The sequence below is a fragment of the Hyperolius riggenbachi genome, chromosome 10 (genome assembly GCF_040937935.1).
Source record: "Hyperolius riggenbachi isolate aHypRig1 chromosome 10, aHypRig1.pri, whole genome shotgun sequence".
NCBI classification, from domain to species: Eukaryota; Metazoa; Chordata; class Amphibia; order Anura; family Hyperoliidae; genus Hyperolius; species Hyperolius riggenbachi.
The window spans coordinates 48,476,551-48,502,175 of record NC_090655.1 but is presented as its reverse complement, the minus strand read 5'-3'; the positions used below and the strand labels follow the sequence as shown (position 1 = coordinate 48,502,175).

Genomic DNA, 25,625 nt, shown 5'->3' with positions numbered 1-25,625 from the left:
TTTTATGCAAATATATGCATCATGAAAAATCTGGGTGGGACTTGATTGGTCCATTTTCAAGCTGCATATATTTGCATAAAAATGTATACATTTGCATAAACTCCGAAATATTTGCATATCGTTTATCGCCCCTAGTAGAGAGTTCACACTGAGCCAAAATGGTTATTTTCCGTTAGCCGAGCGCATCCACTAGGTGGCGATAAAACTCCACCAGAGTTACATCTTTCCCTACTATCCATGGCGGCTTGGATGGGGTATAGTAATTAATGCCACCTGGTGGTTGCGCCTGGCTAACGGAATAGTACCGCCAAAACTTTGTACAAACCTATTTTAGATATCCAATTAATTTCAAATTGGTACAGCATTGTGCACATTTTGTATGCAAATTTATGAAGCTTGAACATGAATCAATCAAATCCTGCTGAGGAAAATTTGATTGGTCCATTTACAAACTGCATACATTTGCATAATCCTGCATCAACTCAAAATTATTTGCATATCATTGACCATCCCTAGACTCCCTGGCACATGAAATGGGGTAAGGCATCTTTTCCACAGACAGCCGAGACGCAGTGAAATGCCTCTCAAACTCTCACTGCTGCCTGGTAACTGCTCGTTGCTGCCTGGTAATTGCTTGATGAGCACACAGCTCAACTGCCCGTGGAAAAGAGGTCTAACAAAACCACCTATAGACCGCGGCAGACTGAAGTAGATTTGTATTAAAATGCCTATAAACATCATTGGCGTATGGTCACAACAAAAGATGTGTACATACCTGGGGCTTCCTCCAACCCCATCCGCACGGATCACTCCACCTTCTCCAGCGCCGCAAACAGGTCCCGTAAGGCCTCTTTTCCACGAACTGTTGAGCTGTGTGCTCAGCAAGCAGTTGCCAGGCAGCAGCAGGCAGTTACCAGGCAACAGCAAGCAGTTGTGAGAGTTTGAAAGGCATTTCATTGCCTGTAAACAGTTAGTGGAAAAGAGGCCTAACTTCAGTCGGAGAGCAATGCAACTGCCGGAGAGATACATAGAGGTCGCACTTCTCTTGCGCAGACTGTCGCGACGGGCTGACGTTACGGGACCTGGTGCCGGAGCTGGAGAAGGCTGAGGATGGCAGCATGGGAGCGATCCATGCGGATGCGGCTGAAGGAAACACCAAGTATGTATAAATCTTTTGTTATTAGTCTCTGGTACACTTTAAGTTATAACTGAGAGCAACTGACTAAGGCCTCCTTTCCACAGACCGCTGATAGGCAGTGAAATGCCACTCAAACTCAACTGCTCACTGCTGCCTAGTAACTGCATGATAACTGTTTACTTCTACCTGGTAACTGCTTGCTGTGCACACAGCTCAACAGTACATGGAAAGGCCCTAAAAATACAATAGAAAACCTAACTCCACAATATACAGAGTAAGGCTACTATTCCCAGCCTTCACTTTTCTAGCACCTCCAGGACAGAATGGGGATGTCGTGCTGGGATTGCTGCACATTACATCATACACTGTGGATTGAGCAGTGAGAGGACTCAGGTCACGTGGGTATCTTAATAATGTACAACTGATGGCTGGGTTGATATACCTGTCCATAACTAACTAACTTACTAACACTCACTTCTGTTGCCCCACTATGACATTTGCCTTACTACACAAACCTATCTGTGAGTGTACTCTGCTCTCCCACAAGACATATGCCAGACACAGGAGACTTGATGAGGATATAATAGCAGTGCTCCCCTCTGACCTTAACCCTTCTAGAGGAGGGAAGGCAGCAGCCAGTGTCAGGCAGAGGAGGAGAGGATTCTCATGCAGCCCTGCTGTGACCACAGACTGGCCTGCTGATAATACCTCTGCTGTCCCCTATCAAAGCGGCCGCAGCACCCCCCTGGCCCGCAACCCGCGCTCACCTCTTTGCTGCTGTCACGTGTGGCCCCGGCTCGGGAAGGACACAGGAAGTACTGTGTGCAGCTGTCAGGCTCGGTTCCACCTTCTGACGCTGGAAGGTTCCGTAGGCTTCCGGTCACATGTTGGAGGAGAGGGAAGATGGCGGCGCGCAGTGCAGACATGCGGGGGTCTGGAGAGGAGCCGCGGGTGAAGCGGAAGAGAGAGCGGAGACTCATCGTCCTGCTGGAGGGGGCGAGCCTGGAGACCGTGCGGGTACTACATGGCCCAGCGTGCCTATTACTTCCTCCTATCCGTTGTGTGTGAGCTAAATGTCCCCCATACTATGCCTAAGAGGGTACTACATGGCCCAGCGTGCTATGCCTGGGAGGGTACTACTGTACTACATGGCCCAGCGTGCTATGCCTGGGAGGGTACTACTGTACTACATGGCCCAGCGTGCTATGCCTGGGAGGGTACTACATGGCCCAGCGTGCTATGCCTAAGAGGGTACTACATGGCCCAGCGTGCTATGCCTAAGAGGGTACTACATGGCCCAGCGTGCTATTCCTGGGAGGGTACTACATGGCCCAGCGTGCTATGCCTGGGAGGGTACTACATGGCCCAGCGTGCTATGCCTGGGAGGGTACTACATGGCCCAGCGTGCTATGCCTGGGAGGGTACTACATGGCCCAGCGTGCTATGCCTGGGAGGGTACTACATGGCCCAGCGTGCTATGCCTGGGAGGGTACTACATGGCCCAGCGTGCTATGCCTGGGAGGGTACTACATGGCCCAGCGTGCTATGCCTGGGAGGGTACTACATGGCCCAGCGTGCTATGCCTGGGAGGGTACTACATGGCCCAGCGTGCTATGCCTGGGAGGGTACTACATGGCCCAGCGTGCTATGCCTGGGAGGGTACGTCATGGCCCAGCGTGCTATGCCTGGGAGGGTACTACATGGCCCAGCGTGCTATGCCTGGGAGGGTACTACATCGGAGCAGTGCTTTTCAGCGCTGCTAGATTTGGGCGCAGCCGGCGCCTCCATAGACTTCAATAGGAATCATTCCTATTGAAGCGCTCAGTGAGTAACGTCGGCTCCGTCAGAAGACGGAGCCGAGGTTGCTTAAAAACATAATAATTCGGCCTCCAGCAATCGCTGGAAGCCGAATTATTTCATTCCCCCACTATCCATGTCGGCCTGGAGGGGGAATAGTAATTAAATCGGTCCGGACTTGTGCAGAAGCAGGATCAGCTATATACCTCTGTATCCTGCGCCCAAGTCTACCGGCGCCGATTTCAAATGTACTCTACTACATGGCCCAGCGTGCTATACCTGGGAGAGTACTACATGGCCCAGCGTGCTATGCCTGGGAGGGTACTACATGGCCCAGCGTGCTATGCCTGGGAGGGTACTAGGGTTGCCGCGATTTACCGGTATTACGGTATACCACGGTTTTACAATGCACGGTAATCGCGGTAAGCACTTTTAGGAAATACCGGTTTTTGCTGTATTTCCGTATCCCTCGCCACCGCTCCGGCATTGTCCTGCTCTCCGTCTTCCTCGTTACGAAGGCAAGCTCCCAAAGCTAGTTCCTGATTGCGGGAGGCTTGCGACATGAGTGCAGGAGCTGGGTGGTGATGATACGCGTCCTGTGATGACGCAGCCACGGCTGGAGCGCACACAGAGATCTATTTCCCGGCATATCTGCTTGTATTTTTTTTTTTAATTGCGGACTGTACTACAAAGGCAGAGGGGGAGTCACCAGGTCATTCCTGCCAAAATAAATAGGCAAATGAGAAAAGGCTACAGCCCGTTCTCCCTCCTGCTAGATGCATGCAGCCCCCTGCCTCCCCCGACTGCAGAGCTGACATAAACACTGATACAGATCAGTGTTCAAAGGAATGTCCAGCTCTCCTCCCCCCATGAAAATGATGAGCACGCCGCCCGCCCGGGAGAAGAAGCGAGAGACGCACTGCACATGGGGAGCTGAAGCTTAATGACACCAGATGAGCAGTGTTGCTGTGGGAGAGGTGCTGTATTTGAATGCAGCCAGTGTGTATATGTATGGCTTGTGTGTGTGAGATGTGTCTGCCTGATGTATGTGTGTGGGATGTCTGCCTGATGGATGTGTGGATGTCTGCCTGATGGATGGATGGATGTCTGCCTGATGGATGTGAATGTGTGTGTGTGTTACTGTATATACTGTACATACAAGTGATGTCTCCCTGATGCATGTCTCTGTGTGATGTCGTGTGTCCTCATGCCCACTGCCCCCCCCCCCCCCTGTTCTACTCTGTCCCCCTACTTTTTAAAGAAATCGTCTGCAGTGGCTTAGCACAGGACTTCGCCTAACTCATGTCCGCTCCACCCATTTGCATTTTATTTTTCAGCTCTGGTATCCTTTAAAGGAAACCAGAGACGCAGCATAGTGAAAGTTTTATACATAACTGCGGCTTCCTCCAACCCATCATGCACACAGATCCCTCCCACGCCGCCATCCTCAGCCTTTTCTATCGCTGTTACTGAGTCCCGTAACTTTGGCCAGTCACGGCCAGTTTTATGCATGTGCAGTGCGCTCCCTCCATCTCTTGCAGAAAATAGTACTACGCCTACGTAGTATTATTCTCCGCTGCAGAGAACGCACTGCGCATGCTCAGACTGGCCGCGACTGGCTCAAGTTACCGGACTCAATACCAGCGATAGAAAAGGCTGAGGATGGCGGCGTGGGAGGGATCTGTGCGCATGATGGGTTGGAGGAAGCCGCAGTTATGTATAAAACTTTCACTATGCTTCATCTCTGGTAAACTTTAAGGTGTATAGTAAAGTGTACCACCAGCATTTTTGAAGTGGACCTGAACTCAAATGTCCTCCCCTCTGCTCAAAGATATGCAACAGCAATTTCTTTCTTTGTTACAGCTGATACAATCCTAAAATAAATCTGCACAGTCTCTACTTCCTGATTCATGGAAGCAGACATATTAACCTACTGTGCTTTCCAATGGCCTTATTATCTGCCCTCTCTGCCATAGGCAGTCATGTGACACGGGGAGAATGAGATTTACTTTTGGTATTGTTGTTTTTTTTTTACATTTAGAAGAGTAAATATTTCAAGTATGACAGGAGGACCCTAACCATTAAGGGTCTAATAAAGAAGAGTTTGTTCAACTTTGACCTTTTCTTATTTTTATAAGGGTAATTGTAATGCGAATAATTGCGTAATACCGTATACCGTAATACCGTCATACCGTGATATTTTTTTTGACGGTTATCATACCGTGAATTTTCATACCGTTGCAACCCTAGAGGGTACTACGTGGCCCAGCGTGCTATGCCTGGGAGGGTACTACGTGGCCCAGCGTGCTATGCCTGGGAGGGTACTACGTGGCCCAGCGTGCTATGCCTGGGAGGGTACTACGTGGCCCAGCGTGCTATGCCTGGGAGGGTACTACGTGGCCCAGCGTGCTATGCCTGGGAGGGTACTACGTGGCCCAGCGTGCTATGCCTGGGAGGGTACTACGTGGCCCAGCGTGCTATGCCTGGGAGGGTACTACGTGGCCCAGCGTGCTATGCCTGGGAGGGTACTACGTGGCCCGGTACTTATCCGTTAGCCGGGCGCATCCGGCAGGTGGCGCTAATTACTATTCCCCCTCCAGGCCGACATCGATAGTAGGGAAAGCTGTAACTCTGGTGGAGTTTTGTCGCCACCTAGAGGATGCGCCCGGCTAACGGATAAGTACCCGTGGCCCAGCGTGCTATGCCTGGGAGGGTACTACGTGGCCCAGCGTGCTATGCCTGGGAGGGTACTACGTGGCCCAGCGTGCTATGCCTTGGAGGGTACTACGTGGCCCAGCGTGCTATGCCTGGGAGGGTACTACGTGGCCCAGCGTGCTATGCCTGGGAGGGTACTACGTGGCCCAGCGTGCTATGCCTGGGAGGGTACTACGTGGCCCAGCGTGCTATGCCTGGGAGGGTACTACGTGGCCCAGCGTGCTATGCCTGGGAGGGTACTACGTGGCCCAGCGTGCTATGCCTGGGAGGGTACTACGTGGCCCAGCGTGCTATGCCTGGGAGGGTACTACGTGGCCCAGCGTGCTATGCCTGGGAGGGTACTACGTGGCCCAGCGTGCTATGCCTGGGAGGGTACTACGTGGCCCAGCGTGCTTTGCCTGGGAGGGTACTACGTGGCCCAGCGTGCTTTGCCTGGGAGGGTACTACGTGGCCCAGCGTGCTTTGCCTGGGAGGGTACTACGTGGCCCAGCGTGCTTTGCCTGGGAGGGTACTACGTGGCCCAGCGTGCTTTGCCTGGGAGGGTACTACGTGGCCCAGCGTGCTTTGCCTGGGAGGGTACTACGTGGCCCAGCGTGCTTTGCCTGGGAGGGTACTACGTGGCCCAGCGTGCTTTGCCTGGGAGGGTGCTACGTGGCCCAGCGTGCTTTGCCTGGGAGGGTACTACGTGGCCCAGCGTGCTTTGCCTGGGAGGTTGCTACGTGGCCCAGCGTGCTTTGCCTGGGAGGTTGCTACGTGGCCCAGCGTGCTGTGCCTGGGAGGGTGCTACGTGGCCCAGCGTGCTGTGCCTGGAAGGGTGCTACGTGGCCCAGCGTGCTGTGCCTGGGAGGGTGCTCCACGGCCCAGCGTGCTGTGCCTGGGAGGGTGCTCCACGGCCCAGCGTGCTGTGCCTGGGAGGGTGCTCCACGGCCCAGCGTGCTGTGCCTGGGAGGGTGCTCCACGGCCCAGCGTGCTGTGCCTGGGAGGGTACTCCACGGCCCAGCGTGCTGTGCCTGGGAGGGTACTCCACGGCCCAGCGTGCTGTGCCTGGGAGGGTACTCCACGGCCCAGCGTGCTGTGCCTGGGAGGGTACTCCACGGCCCAGCGTGCTGTGCCTGGGAGGGTACTCCACGGCCCAGCGTGCTGTGCCTGGGAGGGTACTCCACGGCCCAGCGTGCTGTGCCTGGGAGGGTACTCCACGGCCCAGCGTGCTGTGCCTGGGAGGGTACTCCACGGCCCAGCGTGCTGTGCCTGGGAGGGTACTCCACGGCCCAGCGTGCTGTGCCTGGGAGGGTACTCCACGGCCCAGCGTGCTGTGCCTGGGAGGGTACTCCACGGCCCAGCGTGCTGTGCCTGGGAGGGTACTACAGGGTCTTCTCAAAAAATTAGCATATTGGGCTCTATTCTCAAAGACTTCCCGCATGCGGTAAAGTACATGCGGGAAGTTTGCACCCAAAATACCGGCAAGTTGGGATTCTCAAAATGTTCCGCATGTTTTTTCCACATGCGGAAAAGGTGTGATAAAAGTGCGGGATTCATGCGGGAAAATTTCCGCAAAAGTAGGTATTTTCCGCAATAAAAGATCAATTCTCAAAGATGTTCAGGCGCATCATTTCTTCGTTAATTACCGAATTTTTATCACCTACAAGTAGTAGGTGATATATTCCGCATCCCATTGACTTTAATGAAGTGTGGAGGCTTAAGGGCTGTGCTTGGTGGACTTTAACTTTTTTTTTTTAAACACTTTTTCATGCGACCTTTTTACCGCATGATTCCCGCATGAATAATGCCTGTTTCCGCATCTTTTTTCCCGCATGCGGAAAACATGCGGAAAATATTAGTGAATGTGGAAAAAATGCGGAGTTTACCGCCGGCGGGAATATAGCGGTAACATTTTGCGGAAAATTTGGCTCTTTGAGAATAGAGCCCATTGTGATAAAGTTCATTATTTTCTGTAATGTACTCATAAACATTAGACTTTCATATATTTTAGATTCAAATACACACAACTGAAGTAGTTCAAGCCTTTTATTGTTTTAATATTGATGATTTTGGCATACAGCTCATGAAAACCCAAATTTCCTATCTCACAAAATTAGCATGTTTGATCCAACCAATAAAAGAAAAGTGTTTTTAAAACAAAAAAAGTCAACTTTCAAATAATTATGTTCAGTTATGCACTCAATACTTGGTCGGGAATCCTTTTGCAGAAATGACTGCTTCAATGCGGCGTGGCATGGAGGCAATCAGCCTGTGGCACTGCTCAGGTGTTATGGAGGCCCAGGATGCTTCGATAGCGGCCTTAAGCTCATCCAGAGAGTTGGGTCTTGCGTCTCTCAACTTTCTCTTCACAATATCCCACATATTCTCTATGGGGTTCAGGTCAGGAGAGTTGGCAGGCCAATTGAGCACAGTAATACCATGGTCAGTAAACCATTTACCAGTGGTCTTGGCACTGTGAGCAGGTGCCAGGTCGTGCTGAAAAATGAAATCTTCATCTCCATAAAGCTTTTCAGCAGATGGAAGCATGAACCCACTTTTGAACCAGATACAGCGGCAGAAGCGAGTGACCTGGGCTACAGAGAAGCAGCACTGGACTGTTGCTCAGTGGTCCAAAGTACTTTTTTTAGATGAAAGCAACTTTTACATGTAATTCAGAAATCAAGGTGCCAGAGTCTGGAGGAAGACTGGGGAGAGGGAAATGCCAAAATGCCTGAAGTCCAGTGTCAAGTACCCACAGTCAGTGATGGTCTGGGGTGCCATGTCAGCTGCTGGTGTTGATCCACTGTGTTTTATCAAGGGCAGGATCAATGCAGCTAGCTATCAGGAGATTTTGGAGCACTTCATGCTTCCATCTGCTGAAAAGCTTTATGGAGATGAAGATTTCATTTTTCAGCACGACCTGGCACCTGCTCACAGTGCCAAAACCACTGGTAAATGGTTTACTGACCATGGTATTACTGTACTCAATTGGCCTGCCAACTCTCCTGACCTGAACCCCATAGAGAATCTGTGGGATATTGTAAAGAGAAAGTTGAGAGACGCAAGACCCAACACTCTGGATGAGCTTAAGGCCGCTATCGAAGCATCCTGGGCCTCCATAACACCTGAGCAGTGCCACAGGCTGATTGCCTCCATGCCACGCCGCATTGAAGGAGTCATTTCTGCAAAAGGATTCCCGACCAAGTATTGAGTGCATAACTGAACATAATTATTTGAAGGTTGACTTTTTTTGTTTTAAAAACACTTTTCTTTTATTGGTTGGATCAAATATGCTAATTTTGTGAGATAGGAAATTTGGGTTTTCATGAGCTGTATGCCAAAATCATCAATATTAAAACAATAAAAGGCTTGAACTACTTCAGTTGTGTGTATTTGAATCTAAAATATATGAAAGTCTAATGTTTATGATTACATTACAGAAAATAATGAACTTTATCACAATATGCTAATTTTTTGAGAAGACCCTGTATATGGCCCAGTGTGCTATGCCTGGGAGAGTACTACATGTCCCAGTGTGCTGTGCCTGGGAGGGTACTACATGGCCTGGTATACTATGCCTGGGAGAGTACAACATGGCCCAACATGCCTTTCATCTCTTTCCATATGTGTATCCTACGTGGCCTGTAATCTTTACAAAGGATCAACTCATCTAACATTTTCAAAACTTTTTGTATCTTTGTTAAAAAGATTGAAAACATGATGCCGGGCCTCCATAGCATGATGTACGGCGTTTCAAATCAACAAATTCTTCCTCAGGCTGTCAGACACACTGCCTACAAGGCCCTGCAGTGCATACTATCCCTGGGAGGGTACTACAAGGCCTAGCATGCCATGGCTGGACGGGAGTTGACAAGGCCTAGCATTGTTGTGTTTAGTTTTTCTTATATCGTGGTATACTGAGGAACTAAAAAACTCAACTTGCTATTTTTATTGGGAGGAGAGAAGATTGCAAGGTCCAGCATACTGTTTGAGAACTACAAAGCCCATCATAGCCTAAGTGAGGGAGGTGCTACAAAGCCCAGCATAGCCTACATCTGAGGGAGGTGCTACAAGGCGTACGCGAGCAATCAGCGCTGGAGACTTGGGTGCAGGATACAGTCGGTATATATCTGATCTTGCTGCTGCACAAGTTCCCAGCCGTGTTAAATACTATCCCCCCTCCAGGCCACCATGGATGGTGGGGAATGATATAATTCAGCTTCCAGCAATTGCTGGAAGCTGAATTATTGTGTTTTAAAAGTAACTTCAGCTCAGTCTTTCTGACAGCACCAAAGTTACTCCCTGTGCGCTGCTGTAACTGTAATTTCCATTACGGCCTATGGTGGCGCCGGCTGCGCCAAAGTCTCCTGCGCTGGATTCACTGTGTTCGGCTACAAGGCCCAGCATAGCCTATATCTGAGGGAAGTGCTACAAGGCCCAGTATAACATGTTTTAGAAGAAGGAAGACTGCAAGGCTAATCATCATTGGTTTTCCAGCTCACAGTATACACTGGGGATGCTGAGAGGCCACGGGGGCGTTTTAGGCACTGCTGTGCATGAGTTACATCTATCTTTCATAATGTACTGTAATAATAATTACATAAGTGTGTAAATATTGCTGTAATAGTAACGTGCTCTGTTTCCTACAGGTGGGGAAAACCTATGAGCTGCTGAATTGTGACCAACATAAATCCATCCTGGTGAAGAATGGCAGAGACCCGGGGGAGGTGCGGCCGGACATCACTCATCAGGTGACATTCGCTTGGCACACAGGGGGCTTTACTGGCCCAGACTGCAGATAGCCAGCATTGTTTGCTGGTATTTCGTGGCAATGATTAGGCAGAATCACATAAATGAGTCAACAAGTCTTTCTCTTCCATAATGATCATTTCAGCTGGCAGTGTGCAGCAAGGTGCTGACAGTTCAGGGATGTTGGGCTCCTACAAGAGACAGATATTTCTCTATGATTGGGGGGAGGGGGGTAATTAATAAGTAAACACAACTGTGGAGCGTACTAAACTAAAGGCAGCCATACGCTGGTCGATCGCCACCAGATCGACCAACAGATAGATCCCTCTCTGATCGAATCTGATCACAGAGGGATCTATTGGCTACCCATTACTGGACACAGATTTTGAATCGATTTCAGCTTGAAATCGATTCACAACCTGTGGAGCTGCTGTTTGCTTGTCACTCCTGTGTGCTCTTCCAGCCAGCAGTGATACATTACCTGTCCGTTGGCGTGAGTCCCCGGTCCCTGCTGACACTTTCTCCAGCTGACCTGTCTCCTTTTCACTTCCTGTCCCTTCCTGTGACGAGCTGAAGTACAAACAGTAGTGGGCACTTTACTATTTAAACTTCGGCTTGTCACAGGAGGAGACAGGAAGTAAAGAGAAGACAGGTCAGCCGGAGAAAGTGTCAGCACGGACTGGCGACTCGTGCCAGTGGACAGGTAATGTATCACTGCCGCTAACGACGCGCTCCCGACCCGCCTGCGATGTAACAAAATCTTCCGCCGGGACAGCTCGACGGAATCAATCGATTTCGGATGGAAATCAATCGATCGGTCGACATTTGTGTTATCGATTTCACAGCAGATTCGATCAGTGACCGAATCTGCTGTATATCGGCGGGTAATCGATGCAGTGTATGGGTAGCTTAAGTTAAGCGTTTGTCCTTGTAGAGTCGGTCAGATGACCTCTCAGCCACTGTCATACTAGCAAATGTATTTGTCTGTTAGGCCTGGGTCAAGGTGGGATTTCTAAAAGCTCAGTGAATTAAGATTCCCAAGGTGTGAGACCTATGTATGGTAGCTGTCATATTTATTCCCTTTTAAACAATACCAGTTGCCTGGCGGTCCTGCTGATCTGTCTGGTCAGTAGGGTCTGCATCAAACACCTGAAACAAGCATGTAGCTAATCTTGTCAGATTTACCAGAGAAAAATTAATTAGTGATATAGTATTAAAAATCACTAAACAAAAAAAATACACCTTTTTTTTCTAGATAAAATATTATCTCCAGACATTGTACTAGGAACGCAATTTAACCGGTTCAGCCTCACAGCTATTTTCACCTTAAGGACTGAAGCAATTTTCCCCTGTCAGCGCTGCTCTCATTCATTCGCTAATAGCTTTATCACTACTCATCACACATAAATTATTTAGATCTTGTTTTTTTCACCACAAATTTGGCTTTTGGAGGGTGACATTTGTTGTTAGTAACTACTAAAATGTCTATGTATTTTAAAGAGAAAAACGAGGGAAAAAATGAAAAAATGCACTATTTCTCCAATTCCAGCCTCTATAGTTTTAAAATGAACAACGCTACTGAACATTTTACCCACACATTTTATCTGCCTATCTGTCGTGGTTATCACAAGATTTAAATTATGTCCCTAGTACATAGTATGGTGACAATATATTATTTGGAAATAAAGGTGCATTTTTTCTATGTTGTGTTTTTTGTTTTCTCATTGCACACTACCAATGATTACAAGCCTTTATTTGAAAAAAAAAACAGTAATACATCCTCATGACATACATATTTAAAAAGCGGAGTCCCTAAGGTAACTATTTAAGTATTCACTTTTCAATTCTGTCACTTTTGGTGTTTTTTACAAGTGTATTAGTTTGGTGCAGAGTATGTGAAAATAACAATTGCATTGCTTTTCATTTCATTTGCTGCTAAAACAAAACCACATCACATATGCCTAATCTCTCAAAGACCTCAAATACTATTCTCTTGCTTGTCCCGGTGAAAATGATACCCTATACACATAATCAGATAGCTTCTTGGCCACGCAATACTCTGTTAACCATGAGCAGCACTAATGCATTTTTCAAGGCCATTTTTTGCAACAAAAGTAATACAGTCATTCTTTGTTCGCAAAGCCCCTGGAGTGTCAAAACATTTGAAACAGGTCACAAATGTCACCATTCTGAAAACTAGAGACCCAGGCCTACTGAGATATACATATTTTGAAACAATTGGACTTCTGCGGTTTTGCTAAAATTGAATCATAACTTGGAAAATTGTATTTTTTTACATCTTTTTTCACTTTGGCACAAAAAAACAAACACTTAACATAGTTCTTGTCTCTCAAAGACCCCAAATACTATTCTCTTGCTTGTCCCGGTGAAAATGATACCCTATACACATAAACAGATAGCTTCTTGGCCACGCAATACTCTGTTAACCATGAGCAGCACTAATGCATTTTTCAAGGCCATTTTTTGCAACAAAAGTAATACAGTCATTCTTTGTTCGCAAAGCCCCTGGAGTGTCAAAACATTTGAAACAGGTCACAAATGTCACCATTCTGAAAACTAGAGACCCAGGCCTACTGAGATATACATATTTTGAAACAATTGGACTTCTGCGGTTTTGCTAAAATTGAATCAGAACTTGGAAAATGGTATTTTTTTACATCTTTTTTCACTTTGGCACAAAAAAACAAACACTTAACATAGTTCTTGTCTCTCAAAGACCCCAAATACTATTCTCTTGCTTGTCCCGGTGAAAATGATACCCTATACACATAATCAGATAGCTTCTTGGCCACGCAATACTCTGTTAACCATGAGCAGCACTAATGCATTTTTCAAGGCCATTTTTTGCAACAAAAGTAATACAGTCATTCTTTGTTCGCAAAGCCCCTGGAGTGTCAAAACATTTGAAACAGGTCACAAATGTCACCATTCTGAAAACTAGAGACCCAGGCCTACTGAGATATACATATTTTGAAACAATTGGACTTCTGCGGTTTTGCTAAAATTGAATCATAACTTGGAAAATGGTATTTTTTTACATCTTTTTTCACTTTGGCACAAAAAAAACAAACACTTAACATAGTTCTTGTCTCTCAAAGACCCCAAATACTATTCTCTTGCTTGTCCCGGTGAAAATGATACCCTATACACATAATCAGATAGCTTCTTGGCCACGCAATACTCTGTTAACCATGAGCAGCACTAATGCATTTTTCAAGGCCATTTTTTGCAACAAAAGTAATACAGTCATTCTTTGTTCGCAAAGCCCCTGGAGTGTCAGAACATTTGAAACAGGTCACAAATGTCACCATTCTGAAAACTAGAGACCCAGGCCTACTGAGATACACATATTTTGAAACAATTGGACTTCTGTGGTTTTGCTAAAATTGAATCATAACTTGGAAAATGATATTTTTTACATATTTTTTTCACTTTGGCACTAGAATAAAATCTGATGACTTAGGCCTCAGTCCTAAAACACACCAACATTTTTTCTACAGCTCATCACGGTTAAAATGATACAACATATGCCTTACTTAGTAACAAATGGTTGGGTGCAGCAATCAGTTATACCCAATGTGCACTATTTTTTTTGCACTAATTGTTGCAGAGCTATTGTTTGTTTGCATATTCCCAGGAGAGATTGGAATCAAACAAAGACCGCACATGACACCATCATAGAAGGCTAACAACCAGGGCTATTCATCAGTAGGTATTTTGTGAGCTACCTTCTCAAAGGAACACTGCAAAAGGAATTCTCACATTGTCCTGGTTATAACAAATCCAAAATGTGGCTAATTTGAATATATCACTTCTCTTCACAGTGATAACAAATACATTGGAACTTACCATTGGATGTCTTGCAGAATTAGAGAAAAGCCAGAGGCCATAAGTCAGGGGTCAAGCAGATCCAAGAGTCAGAAGATGGGAGCAGCAGGGTCCAAAGTTCAATTTTGAACTTTGTTTGTGTTTTCTTTTTCCTCAAAAAATTCAGTTTCCTCCAACACCCCAAAAACATAGGGGTATGCCAAATGTGAGCTCCTTTGAGGGTCTGTAAGTTACATGAATATATAGGAAAGGGGAAAATGCCAGTCATATATGTCCAGGTAAAGAAAAAAAAAACACAAAAAAAAAGAAAAAAAAACACAAAAAAAAGGAAAAAAAAGAAATTAGTAATCTGCAAGTGTGTGGTATGCCCTAAAGCACTTGATAACACACAGTGCAGGGGCTGACGGGCAATCTGGGCAAAAATACCGTGACTCACACCGTCTCTTGTGTTTCACACACACTCTGCATCTTCTCAGGGGGGCTTTTTTCACTTCATTGGGGGGAATTAGTTCAGGGAAATGTCTCTCCCTCAGTCTAATTGAGTTCTCCAAATGGATAGGATCCTGTTGTGCAATTTGGCCAGGGGAATACATTAGGGACTTGTGGACTTGAATCTGGAAGTCAAGAAAGGTCATCTGTTGGCTTGTTGGTGTTGTGGCTGTTTTTAGATAGACCACAAATGCATTGTGCATGGTCATCTGCAACAAGAAGAATGTTATTTTTTTGTACCATGCTTTCCTTCTTCTTCTTAATAAATAAGGCGCCAAGACTTGGTCTGATAAGTCCACTGCTCCCATATTTTTATTGTAGGCGACTATGGCCTCTGGCTTTGTACGCTGTTCCGTTCTGGATGTGGCAAGAACTGTGGCCTCAGTGTGGATGGTAGATAGCATCATCACCTCCCGCTTGTCGTGGAACTTTATTGCCAGGAGCTCTTCAGATCTGAGTGCGTAAGACTCTCCTCTGCATAGTTTTTTATTTACTACCTGTGGGGGGAGGCCTTTACGGTTTGCTCTCACCGTCCCACATGCGCCAGTCTGGACTGAGAAGAGGAACTTAAACAGTGGCACACTTGTATAAAAGTTGTCCAAGTAGACGTGGTAGCCTTGGTGGAGAAGTGGATTTAATAGGTCCACCACTATTTTGCCACTGGTGCTAATGTACTCATGGCACCCAGCTGGCTGCAGAATGGAGTCTTTGCCTTCATAGATTTTAAAAGTGAAGGTATAGCCAGTGCCACTCTCGCATGCCCTATAAATTTTCACCCCACATCTTGCCCTCTTGCTTGGTATGTACTGTTTCATGGAAAGTCTCCCATGAAACGGTACCAGGGATTCGTCCACAGCAATTTCCCGGTGTGGGGTATATACATCCATGAACACTGCACTTAGGTGGGTCAACAGGGGTCTCAACTTAAACAGTCTGTCATGGGAAGGGTTGGTATGTTCCACATCTTGAGAGTTGTCATTCAGGTGGAAAAACTTTGACAACAGCTCAAAACGCTGCCTGGGCATTATTGCTGGATAGAGGGGTGCATTGTGATAAAGGTCCCTGGACCAGTACATTTTTATCTGGGGCTTTGGGTTGATGCTCATGCTGAGCGTGAGGCCTACATAGGCCTTCATTTCGGGCACGTTGGTGGGGTGCCATTTTCTGGTGATATAGTTAGTGGGGTGGTCAGCTAAAAATTGTAGAGCAAATAAATTAGTTTGCTCTACTAAATGCTCCCACATTGCCTCTGTCATGAAAAGCTGGAAAATGTCAATTGGTGCCTGATTGACAATGGGCACTGACACACCAGCGGTGGCTGTGAAGGGTGGGATGTTGGGCGCAGCATAATTAGGGGGTTCCCAGGTGCCATTTAACATATGAAGCGGTACCTCCTGCCTGCGAGGTACCTGTGGCTGCCTACCCTGTCTGCGCCTAGCTCCCCCTGGCGCACTGCTGCTAGCAGCAGCGGGGTTGCCCACGGAGCCCTCTGCTGGGTTGCCCACGGAGCCCTCTGCTGGGTTGCCCACGGAGCCCTCTGCTGGGTTGCCCACGGAGCCCTCTGCTGGGTTGCCCACGGAGCCCCCTGCTGTGGACAGTCCTGATGGTCCCTCATCAGCGGACTCAGGACTTGGGTCCCTCCTCAAGCGGCGTGATGGCGGCCCTTCGGACTCTGAAGATTCAGATCCTGAACCAGAGCCGGACGGAGGGAGCCAATCACTACCTGACTCATCCTCGCTGCTGCTCTGCTGGAGGATGGCGGCTGCCTCCTCCACAGAATAGAGCCTCCTCGCCATTTAAAAAGGGATAGATAAAGATGAGAAATATAAAAAGATAGAAAGATTTTTTTTTTAAAGTGACAGTTTTTTTTTTTTGTTTTTTTTTCTTTTGGGGGGGGGGGTGTAGAGGGGGGGTGGAGACAGTAGAGAAGAGGGGGGGCGGAGGAGAGTAGAGTATAGGTAGTAACAGATAGGAAGAAAAAGATCACAATAGATCAGTGATCAATAGATCAGTAGGTAATAAATGGCCAAGGAGAGGGAGAATCAGGGATTCTGGGCAGTATGGGGTTAAAAATTCAGGGATGGAGGGCAAATTTTATTAAAAGGAATTCCTACCAGCTTATCTGTCAGTCTGTCTCTCAGCTCCTGTCACCACAGAACAGTGATTGATCTGTGTGACAGGAGCTGAGAGACAGAGAGAGGGAAACCTGTTATTTACAAACATTATTAAGAATTCACATTGTTACTGGATGTAACTATGTGAATTCTTTACTTCCTTTGCTCTGATTGGCTCAGAGGAGCGCTGGCTCCTCTTCACCAAACAGCACGGCTTGTAAGCCGTCGGGGACGAGCGCGCACCGCGCGCACCACGCGGCCATGCGCGCGCACACGCGGAAGTGCGCCTGGACGCGGACTCTCGTCCAGATAGGTTTTAGCTGCCGCTGCCTGGACGAGCTTGCTCGTCCATTTAGGCTGAACCGGTTAAACAGTGTAATAACCGGGACAAATGGGTAAATTAAAATGTGGGTTTTATACACAGTAGCAAGTTACATTTTAAAACTATAATGGCTGAAAACTGAGCAATACTTTTTTTTTTTTTGTTTTGTTCTTATTGTCCCCTTAAAAATGCATTTAAAATGATTCTTAGCAAAAAGTAACACCCAAACAAAGCCTAATTTGTGGCAAATAAGTAACAATTAAGTTATTGGCGCATGAATGGGAGGAATGTGATGTGAAAATTGCTCTGGTTTTTAAGAAGGGGGGGGGGGGGGGGAACCTGTGGTTGGAAAGTGGTTAATTAACCAGCCGCTACTGGGCTTGATTAGTTCAGTTTAAAATCCTTCTATAAATATATTGCCGGTTGGAATTCAAGTTCATCTGTAGTTGTGTGCCTGCAGCTATGTGTGGGACTTGCAGTAACAATGTTTCTTTATGTAAATACAAGCTAGGTTTTCTGGATCAAATTATGTTCTGTGATCTGGGCCAGGCTAAGTGATTCCGGTCCCTATATAAGCATGGCATAGAATGTATGTCATATAATGTTGCTATGGGTGTATGACAGGTTCTCCCTGGGGCCATTCTTGCATGTAGTGCTAATGTGTGGCTGTACCTTCCCTCACAGTGGCTGCTGATGCTTCTGTCCTGTTGCTGTGGAGCATGACAGGTCCTCTCTGGGGCCAGTCTTGCATGTGGTGCTAATATGTGGCTGTACCTTTCCTCGCAGTGGCTGCTGATGCTTCTGCTATGTTGCTGTGGCTGTATGACAGGACCTCCCTGGGGCCAGTCTTGCATGTAGTGCTAATGCTTCTGATATGTTGTATGACAGGTTCTCCCTGGGGCCATTCTTGCATGTAGTGCTAATGTGTGGCTGTATCTTTCCTCAGTGGCTTCTGATGCTTCTGTCCTGTTGCTGTGGAGCATGACAAGTCCTCTCTGGGGCCAGTCTTGCATGTGGAGCTAATGTGTGGTTGTATCTTCTCTCTGTGTTTGCCGATACTTCTGATATGTTGTTGTATGACAGGTTCTCCCTGGGGCCATTCTTGCATGTGGTGCTAATGTGTGGCTGTACCTTCCCTCACAGTGTCTGCTGATGCTTCTGCTATGTTGCTGTATGACAGGTCCTCTCTGGGGCCAGTCTTGCATATGGTGCTAATGTATGGCTGTATTTCCCTTCGCAGTGTCTGCTGATGCTTCTGGACAGCCCTCTGAACCGGGCCGGGATGCTGCAAGTCTACATCCACACCAAGCGTAACGTCCTGATCGAGGTGAATCCACAGACCCGAATTCCCCGAACCTTCCCCCGATTCTGTGGACTGATGGGTGAGCCGCAAGCTGGGGTCACAGACTCCAATCTAAGGGGACTTATTCGCTGGATTATGTACTAGCGAGACCAATCTTCATGGGGAGGGGGGGTGTTCTCATGACTGCTGGCGGCTGCATTCCTAGTATGATCTGTGTGTTGGATTCAGATTCTCCAGATGGGGGGGGGGGGGGGGGAATGCTGTGATGCCCACTTCATAGGCTCTGATGTAAGGGGCTCTTTGCTAGGTGATGTATATCTGCGGCCAATCTATATATGAACGTAGTGGATTCTGGCATAAGGGCTGGAAGGATAGATGAGAAGCATGGACTCTATGATGTCACAGCTGTGCTAGTTGATCTATTTTCCTGAATCAGCCAATACTCATCCAGGTATTCTTGTTTTTGGCTAAATAGATTGTCTGTGACATATGTGTTTGTTTTTCAGTACAACTTCTGCACAAGCTGAGTGTCAGAGCTGCAGATGGACCACAGAAACTATTAAAGGTAGAAACCAACATGAAGACAGAATCCTCTGTTATCTCCTGTATCAATGTGTTCTGTTCATATTATCATTGTCTTTTAACCCTTTCAGGACTGGCTGCCTAACCTCCCTTAAGGACTAGGCACTTTTCCATGGGAGAGAGGGGTGTGCGTTTGGTGGGGTCCTGTTGCTGGGCTTTCTGGGCTGTGTCCCCCCCTTTCAGCATCAGCTTTGACTCACCTTCCAGGCTCTAGCGATGAGCTGCTGCAGACACCACCGCTCTCTCCGACATCCCTGCTCGTACTGACGCTAAGACCTGGGTCGCGGCTTGATGACGTCATCAAGCCGCGGCCCGGGACTTGCGTCACAACGAGCAGAGATGCCGGCAAGAGTGGTGGTGAGCGCCAATCGTCGCGGGAACGGCAGGGAGGTGAGTAGATCTTCTCCCCCCCCCCCCCCCCCCCCCCCCCCCCCCGACCGCCGCAGCTGTCAAAGTGATCACTACGATCCGCCGGTGATCATAGTGATCAGCAGCCATACGCGATGGCTGTTGATCACTGAGGGGGAGATGCCAGCTGTCATATGACAGCTTAATCTCCCCTCTCCGGTGCGCACGATCGCGTTGGGACGGTGTCTTAGCGCGGACGTTGAATCAACGTCCAGTCAGGACGGCAGCACCACCTGCTGGATGTAGATTCAGCCTACGTCGGTCCCCAAAAGGTTAATATGCAATCACAGGTGGAGGAGAGGACTCTGTCCAATCCAGCTTACACTCTAGGAGATGAGGAACGTGGTATGCAATAGGAAATATGGGCAATACACAAACTATGGAACTATGGCTTTTTAGCTGTGGGTTTTTTTCTAGCTGTGGTTACATACTAACAGTCTCTGGCCACTTAAGGACCAGAGACTTTTTTTTTTCTAAAATCGAGCTGTAATCACTGTGACTCACAGGGTCAGGAACCAATGAAATTGGACTCTGACTAGTGCACAGAACTCTGCTGTCATCATGACCGCAGAACGCTCAGGCTGCAGTGACGACAGCAGCACGAACAATGGGACCACATGGCAAGATGGATTCAAATCCAGGGCTGTGGAGTCGGTACAAAAATCCTCCCGACTCCTCAGTTTATGCAACCTCCAACTCCGTCTCCGTCTCCAGGTACCTAAAATTGCTCCCACTCCTTAGTCTAATTTTTACTAAAGCTATGGATTTGGTTTAAAAATCATCCGACTCCTCACTTTATTTAAACCACCGACTCCAGGTACCCAAAATTGCTCAGACGACTCGACTCTGACTCCACAGCCCTGTTCAAATCTACATCCTGCCAGGGATAACTGTTCCCAAACAGGGCGTAGATTTCAATCACTGCTGTCCGAAAGGGGTTAAAAAGTGGTGGAAGCCTTAGAGAAGTCTTGGGGCTATGAGAGGGGAAGAGGTTATGAGCGACGACCTCATTAGTACGTGATTGGACCTGAATAAGTGCTGCATGGATGATCATTCTGCAGATAGTTCTGAATGAGAGCAGGAGGGTCCTTCCCATCTGATTGCCCTCCCACGTCTCAATGACTGGACAGAGTTGGGCAATGCTAGGCCCTGTCTGCGGTCTCATGCAGACTTTGGGCTGAGGTGTACCTACATACACATTGATAGACACTGATATCTGGTCCATGTTTGTTATATAAGGCTAGGAACACACTTACTTGATTTGCATAAATTTAGCAACATCATGGAAAATGCATGCAAAACCTTATACAATGTAAGTCTATGGGCCGCACAAAAGTCACATTGGTGTGTATTCCCGATGCAATTGTGTGTTTTAAATCGCACTACAAGTTCCTTCTTCCTGCTTATTGCATGCAATTCGCATGCGGTGCTTTCCTATGGAAAATGAAACATTTGTTGAGTTTTTGTAAAAAAAAAAAAAAAAAAAAAAAAAATGTTGAAAAAGAAGATTAACCCCATTAGCAACTTCAATCGTTATCTCATTTTAGATAAGTGCGCTGCTTTTGACCTCAGTCGGCAGAACTTGTGCTGTAAATTCTTGGAATGCTTTGATCTGTTTTTACGAACAGAAAATATAGAATCTGAATGCAGAGGTCCTCTGTTATTGTCTCACACTGCCCGCTAGTGACAAGTGGCCATAATTGCACATTACAGCAGTACTAATTAGAAGCAAGAAAAAGTAACAAATCAAGAAATAAAGTGCTAAAATGTACTTGGAGCACTTGCAAGCCTTTAAATAGACTGCTAAAGGGCTAAAAATGTAAAGCGCATACAAAAAACATTAAATCCAAAACCACAGTGAAACGCACGCCTTAAAGTGTACCCGAGATGAAAGACATCTCAGGTACCATACTTACCTAGGGCTTCCTTAAGCCCACTTGAGGCTGCTTAGTCCCTTGCTGTCTCCCGGGGTGGCTCCTGTTCCCTGGCCAAGTTTGTCACCCGGCTGCACGCACTTCTGTGTCTGGAAGTGCTCTATGCTTGCACAGGTGCAGAACGTACCTGGCGACCGGGGAGTGTGCATGCCCGAACCACGCATGTGCGACTCAGCCAGGCCATACTAAGGGGGACAGGAGCCACCTGGGCAGACGGCAAGGGACTGAGCGGCCTCAAGGGGGCTTAAAGTGAACCAGAGACAAAGCACCCTCATGTATTTTACCATATATATCAGCCCTTATAAAATCCCCAACTGAGCATTCAGTCTGGCTTTGCTCAGGAATCATTATAGCTGAGTCATTCTAGCAGAGCCAGAAGGGGGCAGGCTTGGGCATGAAAAGACATCCGAGAAGACAGACTTTGCTATGATTCCTGAGCAAAGCCAGACTGAATGCTCAGTTGGGGATTTTATCAGGGCTGATAACGGACAGGCTGAGCAGTGAAGGATGAAACCCAAAGCAGGGTAGGTGTTTTCTCTAGTGTTCCCATTGATATATATTGTAAAATACATGAGGGTGCTTCGTCTCTGATTTACTTTAAGAAAACCACAAATAAGTATGGTACCTGAGGTGTCTTTCATCTCACTTTTTTTACTTAAAACCGCATGTTTTTCTGCTTAGACAAGTGTGCTCCCAGCCTACAACTGGTGGCTGGTATGACTAACACTGTTGGAGACTAGCTGTGACTGCCCTCTTCTTGGGACAGGGATGGTCTCTTTGACTGTCAGTTTCTCAAATTAGTCAGATCTGTCTCCCTGAAGTGTACCGGTACTTTATATAATAATGGCAGTGCGGTTATTCTCATTGTTGACATTTTAGCTGCTGCTTGTTTATATCACTTGTTTTGTCTGTCGTATTTTCAGGTTATTAAGAATCCAATCACAGATCACCTCCCAGTCGGCTGTACGAAGATCTCCACATCATTCCAGGGGGAGCGTGTCTCTTGTGTGCGGGATTTGGTCCCCCCGGAAGAGCCACTGTTGATAGTGGTGGGGGCATTCGCTCATGGCGCGGTGAGTGATTGGAATGATGATGTCACCGGACCGAGTGATTCAGTCACGCTTACTTTCATCAGGCTACTAGTGTGGAACATGTGAGCGTCCTTATTGGTCACTGAGGTTGCCTTATCTAGTGATTGGCAAGGGAGTAAGGGGGAATCTCATTAATAGGAACCTGAGAAGTAATTGAGGAAAGGAAAGATCTGAGCTGTGTACACACTTTATAGCACACCTGAAGTGAGAGGGATATGGAGGCTGCCAAGCCACCAATCGGAAGATCCAGGAGCTGGAGGAGGATGGTGAAGGACTGATTAGCCTGAAGGGGGCTTGAGGAAGCCCCAGATATGTATAATTTATTTTTTGCCTCTAACGTAAGCTTTAACCTCCCTGGTGGTACGCAGATTCAGATGCTGCGTCCGCGGGAGGATTTTTTAAAATAAAATGCTTAAGCTAGCACTTTGCTAGCTAACTGTGGCCCCCAAGTTCCTGATTTCCCCCCCCCCCCTCCCCCGGATCGCCACCGGCAATATTTACCCGTCCGCGATCCCGCGAGAGCCGCATCTTCACCCTTTAGCTTCAGTCGTCGCTATGGCAACGATCGGACATGACATCATGCGCAGTCCTGATCCACCCCATAGCGAAGCCTGGAGCTGATTGGGAGGCTGCGCCATTGCGGGAACCCTGGGGGGTATGTATAACGGCGGCGATCGGTGGGGACCGGAGGGACTTGGGGGGCATCGTTAGCAAAGTGCTAGCTTAAGCATTTTATTCAAATTTTATTAACAAAAAAAAAAACTCCGGGGGTCATGTGATCCTCTCCGGCTTACCGCCAGGCAGGTTAAGGTGGCAGTTTGGACCAATAGCTGTACAGACAACTTCTGGGCTCCCTGCTGAGCATCCTGCTCTGTCTTGTGGAGAGCGGAGGCCACCGAAAGCACCCAGCTATGTGAACTCAAACAGAATTCCCTGTAAGAATAATAGAGGTTGGTGTTAGTGATTCAAAAGGATGGAACACTACTGAGCACCTGAACGACATCAGAGGACACCTGTACACACACAAGATTTCCTTAAAGAGGAACTGTCGCGTAAATGTAAATATTTACCTTCCCGGCTCAGGCGCAGTATCAGCTCTCCTATATGAGATAGGCGGAAATAGCCGACCGCTGTCAGGCTGCTTTACTGCTCCGGCGCAAGTCGCCTGCGTAGTAGAGCGGACCCGACAGAGATCGACTATTTCCGCCTATCTCCGTGCTGAGGGCTGCAACAGCGCCATGCGCTGGAGCCAGGGAAGGTAAATAAATTTAGCTTGTCGAGCCTGGATCGCTGGAGACTTCAGGGGAGCCAGCGCTTAATTGCCTGCAGCTACAGTGGAGGGGGAAGCCTCATTGGGACCCTGAGGCTTCCCCCAATCGAGGAGAGTACCCCACAGGGGAACTTTTTTTTTTTTTTTGTTACAGGTTCTCTTCAAGTGGAAACAGGCCATAGGCATTTATTGGAGTCAGTTTTTCTGCACCCAGAATCCGCATGTAGTGAAAACGAGTCCTAAGCCAAAACTATTCATGATTGTCTCAAATATCTTCACCATGTTTCGGAAAGTCTGGCAAAGTGCTTCTAATTTGAGTCTCCTCCTCTCTAGTGCATGTGTGAATACTGTGCTTTGTTTTCCTCCCAGGTGGATGTGGATTTTGCAGAGCGCAGTGTCTCCATCAGCGAGTACCCGCTATCCGCCGCCCTCACCTGCGCCAAGATCTGCACCGCGTTTGAAGAGGTCTGGGGAGTCATGTGAGCACGACCCACAATCCTCCCTGATAACCTACTGTACATAGAAGCCTGTTATACTTGTTGCATTTTGTATTTAATGTACAGATGTTTAAGAAAAAAAAAAAAGAATGTTTGTGTTTACTGGATTGTTAATACAAGTTGGTTTTTCTAGTGTGTCTGTGAGGTCTTTTGTTTTGCACAGCTGACTTCTGATCTGGTAACCACAATGACACAGACTGCAGTCAGCCAAAAATGACACACAAGTAATGACGCCGTAATAGTGGAGGTTATAGAGGAACACCAAGCAAAATATTGAAGAAAAAAAAATTGTAGCCATTTAAAGTAGACCTGAACTCAGAACTTCCTCGCTGCTCTAAAAGAGAAGCAACAGTATAATAACCTTTAAAGAAAAACATTTCTTTGTTACAGCTGATACAAATCCTAAAATCTGCAGTGTTTCTACTTCCTGCTTTTATGGAAACAGAGCTGTTGTTAACATCCTGTGCTTTCAAATGAGCTTATCTTGAACTTACCTGGGGGTTCTACTGGTCCTCTGCAGACGTCCTGTGCCTGTGCCGGGACAAAACGATCCTCCGCCGCCAGCTCACTTCCGCTTACTGCGCCTGCAAGTAAAATCCAACTCTTTTTTTTCTTCCTCTCAGGAGTAATTTAACCACTTAAGTACCAGCACAGTCTCTGCCCCCTTAAGGGCTAGAGACCGCTGGTACAAGAGCGTCGGAATCCCGATGAATTGCCGCAACCGCCGTCATCCCCGCATACTGGGATCCTCAGGACATAGACTCTGCCATCTCTATGACTGCTTTCATTGGCTCCTGACCATGTCTATCAATGTAAGCCAATGGGAGTGGCTTACATTGATAGACATGGCCAGGAGCCAATGAAATCTGCTTCTGACCGGCTCACATGGCTCTGTCGTCATAGAGACAGGCAGCCTGTGGGTTGCGGCAAGAAACGTCGGGTTTGAGTTCTGCAATCGGTGGGGAGCGACGGAATTGGCAAATGCACGCTGCAGACGGTGATTTGAAATCTACGCCCTGACAGCCAGGAGCCCACCAAAACGGCGTAGATTTCAATCACCGCAGTCCGAAAGTAGTTAAAGAGAACCCGAGGTGGGTTTGAAGAATGTTATCTGCATACAGAGGCTGGATCTGCCTATACAGCCCAGCCTCTGTTTATATCCCAAACCCCCCTAAGGTCCCCCTGCACTCTGCAATCCCTCATTGTGTATGAGGTATTACTGTCACATTCTGATGTTTTGCCTGCCTTTCTGTCTATGTACCGATCCATTGTGCCAAACCCAATTCTGGGCATGACCCAGTCATGCTTGGCAAAATAAAATGATTCTGAAAAAAAATAAAATGGATGAAAAGCAATTAAAAACTGGGCCACAAGTAAAAAAAAAAAAA

The 25,625-nt window shown here is 47.4% G+C and overlaps 2 protein-coding genes across 2 annotated transcripts in view; one reads left to right on the top strand and one right to left on the bottom strand.

The window, feature by feature from the left end:
• Positions 1 to 2,008, bottom strand: part of PHB2 (prohibitin 2) — a 32,587-nt gene extending 30,579 nt beyond the window's left edge. Inside the window, exon 1 of the mRNA XM_068259406.1 lies at positions 1,906 to 2,008. The gene's annotated coding sequence lies outside the window, so the exon portion shown is untranslated. The remainder of the gene's footprint in view (positions 1 to 1,905) is intronic.
• On the top strand, positions 1,970 to 24,374 carry EMG1 (EMG1 N1-specific pseudouridine methyltransferase). Its single transcript, XM_068259407.1, has 6 exons — positions 1,970 to 2,155; positions 10,279 to 10,380; positions 18,393 to 18,534; positions 18,962 to 19,020; positions 22,303 to 22,452; positions 24,110 to 24,374. Exons 1-6 carry the CDS (start codon positions 2,042 to 2,044, stop codon positions 24,221 to 24,223), a joined length of 681 nt encoding a protein of 226 aa, XP_068115508.1. The 5' UTR covers positions 1,970 to 2,041; the 3' UTR covers positions 24,224 to 24,374.
• Positions 24,375 to 25,625: the final 1,251 nt, after the last annotated feature.

What these genes read in the sequence shown, in the direction of transcription:
- EMG1 (XM_068259407.1), top strand. Translation starts at nt 2,042, where the DNA reads ATGGCGGCGCGCAGTGCAGACATGCGGGGGTCTGGAGAGGAGCCGCGG. An exon ending in GGCCGGACATCACTCATCAG is followed by an intron (nt 10,381 to 18,392) that starts GTGACATTCGCT and finishes TTCCCTTCGCAG; the next exon opens with TGTCTGCTGATGCTTCTGGA. An exon ending in CCGATTCTGTGGACTGATGG is followed by an intron (nt 18,535 to 18,961) that starts GTGAGCCGCAAG and finishes TTTGTTTTTCAG; the next exon opens with TACAACTTCTGCACAAGCTG.